This window comes from Hyaena hyaena, unplaced genomic scaffold, assembly GCF_003009895.1.
Source record: "Hyaena hyaena isolate Hyena2069 unplaced genomic scaffold, ASM300989v1 scaffold_78, whole genome shotgun sequence".
Classification (NCBI taxonomy): Eukaryota; Metazoa; Chordata; class Mammalia; order Carnivora; family Hyaenidae; genus Hyaena; species Hyaena hyaena.
The window spans coordinates 3,983,589-3,993,855 of NW_024080710.1; the positions used below are offsets into that span (position 1 = coordinate 3,983,589).

Below are 10,267 nucleotides of genomic sequence, written 5' to 3' on the forward strand. Positions count from 1 at the left end.
TGAACAGAGGTTTAAATTGTGTAGAGCCACTTATATGTGGATCACTTTTGGTAAATATAGTATAGTACTGTAAATGTATACATATGAATGGTTTTTTTCTAACTTGAATGGTTGCACGGTGGTTATGTAGGACTTTTTATAGGAAGTACATACTAAAATACAGGGGTGGTGGTCATGAAGCATTGTTTGCAAATACTTTGAAATGTTTTTGGTACTCTTCCTACAACTTTTAACTTTGAGACTGTTCCAAAATAAAAGTGATAAGTCTGTATCTCCTTACATTTCTCACACATTAACCCTTAAAAAGTTGCTCTGCCAACCTGATAGGCAAAAAAAGAAAAAACAAAGAATCCCTTTTTAATAGAGGTTTTCAATTAATGTTTTCATAGCACTAATTCCCTTTTAACATACAAGGATCTCTAGCCTTCTGAAAGCTTGTGTTCTGCCACTTCCCTTTTACAAAAAACCTTTATTAGCAATGTGCCTGTTTTTACTTTTACCTGCAGCATGTTTCACAAGCCAGTTACAGAGAAAGGCACCCCTCGCAATTAAAGTGGCATAGTCAAGCTACATTTCCAAGGACTACACTGAACAAGAAGCTCTCACAGCTTTGATTTGTGTCTGTGAGCATCTGCACTTTATCTTGATTTTGTGCATTAGTTAGCAAGATCTGTCCTGAGATATCAGAAAACCTAACAGTTTATTTGGGAGGGTCGGAAAATGCTTAATTTTTTATATGAATTAATAAATGCTTCTTTGCTTTACACCATTTCAGCTTAGAAAGGACCACTCTACTTTTGGATAGTGGGGGGAACTTGTATGTAACTTACCTGTCTTTCCCCTACAACTAGGTAGGAACCTTTCTTTATTCACCGATGCTTCGAATATCTTTGGCTGTGCCCAGAATATGGCAGACAAGAGAAATCTTATGACTGAAGAGATGGGCTACATATATTTCGCTCTCAATAAATGGCAGGGATGATCATCAACCTTGCTATGCCACTATGGTATGTAAATAGCAAGAGAACAGGGAATTTTGGCTTTCTGCACTTGGATACCCCCCAAACCTAGAACCATTTCTGGCACACAGAAGAAATTGTTGAATGAACATTCTTTTAGGGTCGCAGGCACCTTACCACTGGTTTAAACCTCCAGTATCAACCCTGACGCAGGTGGTATTCCACTATCATTCCCATTTTACGGAAAGGCTAGTGGGTAGGTGAGGCGGACTGGGGCCCAGAAGGCTCCTGGGGAGGCCTCAACCCTTGGACCGCCTACTCCGGCTCCCCGTTGCTCACCTTGGCCTCGGGCTGACTCTCCTCAAGTTCCCAACGGGCTCTCATCGCCTCAGCCGCCCCGACCAGCATGTTCGGGCCTCGCCTCCTCTTCCTGCCCTTCTTGAGGTGCTTCCCGGCCCTCTCCCTCTGGGACTCCATGAGTCTGGGGGAAAAGATACGCGAGAGCTTAAGAAACGCCGCCTCCCGACGGGGAAACAGCTGGGGCTTCGACAGCCTACCGCCTCCCTCAGATCCTCTCAAATGAGTGTACGGAGACCTCCCACCCCTCCCCTTTAAAAGCAAGGCTGCCAACGATGCTCCCCGTTCCACTGCGGAGAAAACAGCACCGAAACCAACGGTTTTACCGTCCGCGCCGGAGGAAAGATTCTAAACGGTTTTCCAACGGTTCTCCAACGGTTCCCCAACTGCGCAAACAACGCCTACGCCCGTTGTAAAAAAGGAAAGAGACTTCCCCGCCAAACCACTCCCGGCGCCCGCCGCCCCCCGCACTCCGAAAACGCCAAAAGAGAAGCCGGACAGAGGGAAAAAAGGGGCAGCCGCCGCGGACGCAGTAGCAGCCTCCTCAGCCGCGCCAGACTTTTGAACCGCCCGGAAGTGGGATTCTGACGACTTCCGGGAGTTGGGCTGAGAGGAGAAGGGAGTGCGAGGAATGGCGACCAAGAAGTTGGCGCGGTACGCGAGGGATTTTGGGGCTGCGGGGGGGCTTCTGGTCCGGCGCTGGGGCCCACGGCAGGGCTGGGCAGTGGGCATTCGCGGTGTCAGGCTTCATTCTCTGCAGCCCCGGCGTCTCCCTCTCTGGCCCGGACTGAAAGATCTCTGTCTGGACCTCCGTCTCGAGCCTCAGGCCGCTCTCAGCGCGAGGGTGGAAGGACCGGGTTCACGACTGTGTGGACTTGAACCAGTGTCTGCCCATTCTAGGCCTCGGGGAACTTGTTGAACATTACTGCGCCTAGTAGGCCGTTCCGAGGTCTCAGGCAGCCCTCACCGCACCTGTCAAGCGGTTCACCCCACCACTTCCTAGTGATGCGTTTAATTCATAATGTGACTTATTGTGGCCTAATCCCTGATTCCTAGTCACGATGTGCACATTTCCGATTTCTAGATGCACTGTAATGTATTAGGAAATAGCGAGGGCTTCAGAGTTGGGTGATTCTGGGTTCACACACCAAATCTGTTTTTTGGCAAGTTACTGAATGTTTTCTTATAAAGTAGAGGTAGCAAAAGTGAGTACCTCATACCATCGTTGAGGATTAAATGAGATCACCAGAGTTCAGTGTCTGCTATGTAGTAAACAATGAAATATTAGCAGTTATTCGCAACTGTTTGCACTTCCATCACACCTCCTTTTTCTCCCCCCCCCCCCCCCATCACACCTCTTAAACTAAAAACTACAACAGAAGTGTCTACATGGTTAAACTACCAACTGGTCAGAGTGGTTTGTCTTAACATTTCAGTATCCCAGCCCTTTCTGTGGACTCAAGTATTACCTTACGGTCGTTTACCACGGATGTTCAGTTTCTTTATGCAGATATATTTTGAGCTCCTAGAAGACTGGATCGGCCCAGTCTCCTCCTGTGCTTTGCACATAGCAAAAGCGTGAAAAATGCAAAGGCAAAAATAAGCTTGTCAATGCATTTTTACCTCTGCAATCACTCAAGTTCCTCAGTATTTACTATAAAATACAGGGAGCAGAAAGAAGTACTCTAAGCTTGCAATATGAAGTTTGAGGCTCATGCTGGTAAAATGACTACTAAAATCAAAAGAAGGTGTCCCCATCAGTATAAGAACCAAGGTCTTTTGCTCTCAAAATTAGTTCAATTTCCTCTCACACTAATACGTTAATAATGAGTGTTATACCATTAGTTTGTTAGCATATTCAGCCAGGAGTGTGAATGAGTTTGTTGAAAATACTGAGTTGTTTTACATTTTTAGGCAGCTTGGATTAATTAGAAGAAAGTCCGTTGCACCAACAAATGGAAATGTAGGAAGAAGCAAATCCAGTAAGTAATGTGCATCATTTCTTTACATGCTGTATCCTTGCACTCTAAATGCTGATAAAGCATAAGGACACCCTTTGTTTTTCAGAGCAGTTTTTGGACTACTTAATTGTCATTGATTTTGAATCAACATGTTGGAATGATGGGAAACACCACCAGAGCCAAGAAATAAGTAAGTCTGGACTGCCAGTTATCAAAGCCAGGCTTAGAGGAGTCACATTAAAGTTTATAGATATAGGGGTACCTGAATGGCTCTCTTAATTAAACGTTTGCCTCTTGACTTTGGCTCACATCATGATCTCACAGGTCATGGGTTGGAGCCCCACGTCAAACTCTGCACTCGCAGTGTAGAGCTTATTTGGGATTCTCTCTTCTTCCTCCTCTCTGCCCCTCCCCTGCTCACCCACTCTGTCTTTCTCGAAATAAATAATAAATAAACTTTAAAACAAAATAGAGTTTATAGAATAAAACCAGTCAACAGTTTTTCTTTTCAAATTTTAATTTAAATTCCAGTTAGTTAACATAGAGTGAAATAGTGGTTTCAGGAATAGAATTCATCACTTAAAATACCAAGTGCTCGTCCTAACAAGTGCTCTTCTAATACCCATCACCCATCTAGCCCATCCCCACCCACTTCCCTCCATCAACCCTCTGTTCTCTATCTTTAAGAGTCTTTTATGGTTTGCTTCCCTTTGTTTTTTCTTTTTTCTCCCCTCTCCCATATGTTTATCTGTTTTGTTTCTTAAATTCCATATATGAGTGAAATCATGGTATTTGTCTTTTTCTGACTGATTTATTTCACTTAGTGTAATACACTCTAACTCCATCCATGTTGTTGCAAATGGCAAGATTTCATTCTTTTTGATGGCTGAGTAATATTTCATTCCAGCAGTTAGTATAAAGAAAACAAGATGGTTTATGAATTGGTAGTTAACTATAAAACCTGACTTGACCAACGAAGAGAACAAAAACCTAATATCTAAATGTATCATCATATATAAAATTATTATAGAATTCCATACAAAATTTCAATTGGATAGAAAGGAGTACATTTCAGCTTCCATATGGCCTTCTTATTTAATTGTGGAAATACAAGAGTTTTAAGTAGGTATACTTAAATCTTTAATATTCTGACTTATTCTTTGGCATAATTTTATTATAACATATCTCACTGCTTTGGTCATCTTAATATGCTTTCACTGAAACAATGATTGTATATGATGCTGTAAGCTGTATACATATATACATAATGTATATAATATAAAATGCTATATAGTGACACAACGTGTTTAATTTAGAGCAATTACTTCATTAATATAACAATTATACCTTCTAGTTTCAATTCGTGATTCTTTCATGTAGTTGAATTTCCAGCAGTATTGCTAAACACATCAACTGGAGAGATTGAATCTGAGTTCCATACTTATGTTCAGCCTCAGGAACATCCAATTCTTTCTGAATTTTGCATGGAACTGACAGGCATAAAACAGGTATGCCCTACTCTTATCCCTATCTCTCTTCTCATCCTACCCCTCTCCCCCAGAAACAAGTAAGTATGATGCAAATATTAAAATTCATCAGTTAAGGGTTGCCTCGGTGGCTCAGTTGGTTAAGCATCCAACTCTTGGTTTTGGCTCAGGTTATGACCTCACTTTCCGTGACATAACAGCCCCGTGTCTGGCTCTGTGCTGACAGCATGGCGCCTGCTTGAGATTCTCTCTCTCCCTCTCTCTCTCTGCTTTCTCTCTCTCTCTCTTAAAATATACAAACTTAAAAATATATAAAATTCAGTAATCAATTTTAAAAAGAAAGTAAAAACTATATACCATATGGTATTAGATTTTTGCACTGTTAGGAGAAATAATGTTCCCTCCAGAACTCTGTTGGAATCTTTAAAAATGAGAAAGAATAGTGTAAAAATGAATATAAAATTTATTTTATGGAAATTAAGTGATATCAAATTTCTGCCTGTCACAGTTTAATTATTATATTTCTATGTGATTTTAGATAGAGCAACCTAATTTTTATTATCTTGCAACATTCTAATCATTATATTCTCTCTCTTACATGTGTTTTAATATCTTTTTCACTAAATAAACTCTTGGCCAGTCAGAACCTCTTCTTTTTTTATATCTCCATATAGTGTGTAATTATGTGCTAATGATGTGTTTAATAATTATGGAATTTGATTGTTGAATTCAAATTTTGTGACTTTACTCAGGTTCAAGTTGATGAAGGAGTCCCTCTGAGGATTTGCTTATCTCAGTTCTGTAAATGGATTCAGAAGATTCAGCAACAGAAGAAAATTATTTTTGCTACTGGAATTTCAGATCTGTCTCATTCTGAAGTAAAATTATGCGCATTTGTTACTTGGTCAGGTAAGAAATAAGTTATATCTATAAATCACAAATAAGTAGGGTTACCACTATGTAATTCATCATCTGTAGTAAGAATTATACTTGTTAACCTCTTGGGCTTCAAAAAGAAATCTAAGTGCCTAACAGATGTTAATGAAGGAAAGTAAGTTTATTCATATTTTTCAAATTACCATTCTGGGATACCTTAAAATTTTAAGACTTTAAGAATCTTTCCAGATTTTTCCTCTCTGGTCTTCTGATGGCAAAGATGATTTAGTGAAAACTCTACCGCTATTTCTACAATTTTGAAAAAAAGAAGCTTCATTCAACTCACATCCTTTGCTTTTATTACTTTCACACTAGGAAAAAATGGGTTATTAAACTAGATCTTTTGTATGCCTGTGATGTAACATTGCCATTAACAGTCATTGCTAGCAATGCTGTGCCATTGATAGCATAGTATTGATAGTCATATTTGGATTTAGGTTTCTATAAGATGTCTGGTTTCCCAGTTACATTAGTACTTTCCTAGAATGTTAAAAACAGATAACCTTCTCCATGTAAGCCTTGTAACTTGACACCTTACTCTTCTTTCTGAAATATTTGGTGTGTTTTACTGGATGGTTAAATCATTTTGAAACTTAGTTACCAACTTAATTTCTTAATAAATTATGTAAAGTGAATAATTATTAGATGTTAACAGCACAGAAATCTTATTTCATTTTATATTATATAATGTTATAGCATATACATTATGACTTTATTTTATATAGTATATAGTATACTGTCATAGCATGTACATTATAGCTTATATACTGTATATAGTACATATACTAAAGTATACAGTATGGTTTGGTGGTATACTGTACATTATATGTGTATTATGTTATTCCTAAATCTTACTATTTTATTTTATATCATCTTTCAACCTTTTATTTATAAATGATGATAGCACAAGTAAAAACTACTTGGCATCTTTGAATTTGTTCTATTTTAATATACTTAATGCAGACTGGGACTTGGGGGTTTGCCTGGAGTATGAGTGTAAAAGAAAACAGCTGTTAAAACCTGTGTTCTTAAATTGTTGGATTGATCTCAGAGTAACTTATAAGGTAAGGGCCAAAGAGGGAGGCATGTTCACTTTCCTTCTACTAAAAAATGATGAAACTTCATCCCACACATAAGTATAGGTTACTATAAATAAAATATTTTTTCTTTTGAAACTTTTATTTTTTTTGTATTTTTTAAATTAAAAAAATTTAAGTATATTTTAAATATTTTAAATATATTTTTTAAAAAATACATTATTTTTTAAATATATAAAACAGCACAACAAAATAAACACATTCCAAATCTAATAGAGCTTAAAATTATGAAAAGTAAGTGTTTAATATATAGCATTTCTAATAGTAACCTTTTTTTTGAATATGTCTTCTTTTATTTGATTAGACTTTCTATAGAAGAAAACCAAAAGGACTACATGGTGCCCTGCAGGAAGTGGGAATAGAATTCTTGGGACGAGAACATTCTGGTTAGTATAAATTGAAAATAATTTTATTATGTAAGTCATTTTATTTTTATAAAGTCTTTCATATGAATCACCATGTTTTTGGTGATGTCATTAATAAAGAATATTCTTCAGCCTAAAAAAAGCTCCTAATCTATACTGTACTATTCAAATTATTTGACTTTCAAATTACTGGTAGTGTAAGATAAAGACTGCCATCTAGTGGTAGTTGCTAAAAAGAATGGAAATTAGCTAAATCAAATGGAGATTAAACAAATGCCCAAATAATACCGTGAATTAGTGAAAAAACTGAGCAAGATCATTAGATTACTCACAAAACATGCTCCCTACAGAATGTTGCTTACATTTTTGTGAACTGTAACAGATTTTTATCTTCTCTGTAAATGTGGGCAATCTTGTCTTTTATTGGTAAGGTTGCCACAGCTTTTTGCTAATGTAATTTATTATGATTAGAATTAGTAGATGATCATAAAACAAATAGTATGTTCCAGTTTGAATTGTGATTTCTTATTTTTGCTATATTTCTTTACACTGGTACTATGAAATTCAGCGTTTGATATCTGTTTCCTCAGGGTTGGATGATTCTCGGAATACTGCCCTTCTTGCTTGGAAAATGATCAGGGATGGTTGCTTAATGAAAATTACAAGGTCCTTAAACAAGGTTAGTTGTGTTTTGCCTCTTTATTCTGTTATATCAAACTCCATAAGTAGTCAGAGGCTCATGGAAATACAGATAATCATTGTGCAGAATCATTTATAAATCAATGAATGATGACATTATTCTTTTTTGTCAAAACATGTAGTGTATAGTAAGGAAATTGTGAATTTACAGTTTCTAAAACTATTCTGTGGAATCATAGGTTCCCACTAAGAAGAATCCCAACATTTTGGCCAGAAATTTGAATACGAATCAAGTTGAAGAAGCATCGGTCTGCAACAGTAGCATTTGGGGTCTGAGCACATATGATAGGGAGCCTAAAAATACAGTAAATTCTCATGAAAAAGTTCATTTGAGGTCAGCTGATGTGAATTCTCCTATAAAGGGACAAGATCAGTTCCAACTAAAGAGCAATATAAAAGTAGGTCTTCACAATGGCAAAAGCTATTTATCTGTTCTTAATACAAAGCCCTCTACTTCTCTGGAGCAGTTGCCATCTCCCAGCTTGAATACACCTATGCAGAAGCACATAAAAAATGAACACCTTGCATTTGGTACCAAACCTAAGTCTTCAGCAGTTAGTTCAGAATTGGTACTTGTTTCAACTACCATTTCATCTGTTAATCATGTTTCTGATAGGGAAATGAGTTCTGCTCTTGATTGTTTACCTATGTTGGCTGATTGGGAGGATGTAGCTTTATTGCCAGCATCTCAGCCTAAGCAAAATATGGATTGTATGCTTCCCATTAGTGATTCAAACTTAGACACTTCATTTAATTCCATAGAAAGATTAATGGTTTTAAAGAAATGCACAGAAGAAACTCCTCAAAAATCTGAGACCTCTAAGGCTATTGTATATAAGAGTCCACATACTACTGTTTATCATGTAAAAGATGCCAAAGATCAAGGTTCAGTTGCTTCTGACTTTAAATTACCAGCATGCAAATCAAGTAGCTTCAACAGTATTAATGCCAATATGTCTCATCCTTCAGTTTTGGGGAAATACCCCCTCCTTTTATGTGGTACTAAACGAAATCCTTCCAGTCCCCCAGCTTTCCCACCAGCAAAAAAACAGTCCTTCACTATTCATGAAGAAAAGCCTACATTATCTGATGGCTCCCCAGTGAGTAGTTGTTCCCAGAAGGCCCTCCCCTCTATCTTAGCTTCTACAGTTAACCTACAAGACCCTTGGAAGAGTGGGAAAATTACACCTCCTTTATGCAAGTGTGGCCGAAGATCTAAGAGACTTGTTGTTTGTAATAATGGACCAAACCATGGAAAAGTCTTCTTTTGTTGCCCTATTGGGAAATATCAAGAAAACAGAAAATGTTGTGGTTATTTCAAGTGGGAACAAACACTTCGAAAGGAGAGAGCCAACAGCAGTGTTCTGTCTCATTCTCCGGGGGGACTCACTTTTAGTTCTTCAGAAATAAGCCATCTTTGTGACAGAAAGGTAAATTTTTCTACTAAAAATTCTTTGAGACTCAGACCTTCAATGAGGAATTGATAAACCTTCCCTACATCTAAACTCTATTTTTAATACAACTTTTTGTGTGATAAAAAAGTGCATAGGGCTACAAGTTATGGAGACTTAGCATATCTGAGTTCTATAGACTGCACTGGGGCTATTAAACACACACATACACACACACTGAAAATAGAGAAAAAAATCAATTTCGCCCACTTTGAATTTCCTTCATCAGTTATCTAACACTTCTCTTGTATTCATCTATGAATCCTGATTGTTCCTTGAATTTCCAAACATCATGAGTATTCTGAAAATCATCTTACACTTTTATTTTTGTCATATATTAACGTGCCAAATTTATCATACTTTTATGAAGAACCACAAATTAAATATTCTGTATACTCTATTAGAGTTACAGTTGTTACAGTTCGACCTTGAAGTAAATTTAAACTTTTTAAATTAATTGAATAAAAGCATGACTAATAAAAATCCCTAGCTTATTTCCAGTTAGATACTTGTACTTTGAGAATTATGAAATCTTCTTGATGTATTTTTTTCTTTTTCTAAAAACTTTTTTTTAAGTTTCTTTATTTTGAGAGAGCAAGAGAAAGAGTATGTAGGGGTGGGTCCTGGGGGGAGAGGGAGAGAATCCCAAGCAGGCTCCATGCTCTCAGCACAAAGCCTGACAGCAGGCTCGAACTCACGAACCATAATATCATGACCTGAGCCTGAAATCAAGAGTCAGACACTTAACTGACTGAGCCACCCACGCACCCCTAAAAACTTTTATAAGTTGTTTAGTTTTATTTCAAAGCTTGAAGATTTGTTCTGATTTGTACATCAACATATCAGAAGAATTATTCAACTAGAGTTTGAAAACCAACACATCAAAAATTTGGTTCAGATACTATATGTTTAAAAATTTCTCAGCGGGGCACCTGAGTGGCTTAGTCGGTTAAGC

At 37.4% G+C, this 10,267-nt stretch overlaps 2 protein-coding genes across 6 annotated transcripts in view; one reads left to right on the forward strand and one right to left on the reverse strand.

The window, feature by feature from the left end:
- REXO5 (RNA exonuclease 5) overlaps positions 1–1,714 on the reverse strand; it is a 36,113-nt gene extending 34,399 nt beyond the window's left edge. The window contains exons 1-2 of the mRNA XM_039233658.1: positions 1,643–1,714; positions 1,299–1,440 (exon numbers count right to left, since the gene is read on the reverse strand). Coding sequence (XP_039089589.1) covers positions 1,299–1,436 — 138 coding nt within the window. The 5' untranslated portion in view covers positions 1,437–1,440; positions 1,643–1,714. The remainder of the gene's footprint in view (positions 1–1,298; positions 1,441–1,642) is intronic.
- Positions 1,715–1,918: 204 nt separating this feature from the next.
- The window catches only part of ERI2 (ERI1 exoribonuclease family member 2), a 54,960-nt gene continuing 46,611 nt past the window's right edge, over positions 1,919–10,267 (forward strand). For 3 of the 5 annotated variants that reach the window (XR_005528641.1, XR_005528642.1, XM_039233661.1), the window contains exons 1-8: positions 1,919–1,970; positions 3,231–3,298; positions 3,384–3,467; positions 4,658–4,785; positions 5,517–5,673; positions 6,664–6,764; positions 7,102–7,183; positions 7,753–7,841. Coding sequence is in view for 3 of the 5 variants with exons in the window: in XM_039233661.1 (XP_039089592.1) it covers positions 1,948–1,970; positions 3,231–3,298; positions 3,384–3,467; positions 4,658–4,785; positions 5,517–5,673; positions 6,664–6,764; positions 7,102–7,183; positions 7,753–7,841 (732 nt within the window). In the remaining 2 variants the exon portion in view is untranslated. Of the gene's footprint in view, positions 1,971–3,230; positions 3,299–3,383; positions 3,468–4,657; positions 4,786–5,516; positions 5,674–6,663; positions 6,765–7,101; positions 7,184–7,752; positions 7,842–8,040; positions 9,914–10,267 lie in introns of those variants that run through there. The other 2 variants (XM_039233660.1, XM_039233659.1) reach the window with 2 other exon arrangements.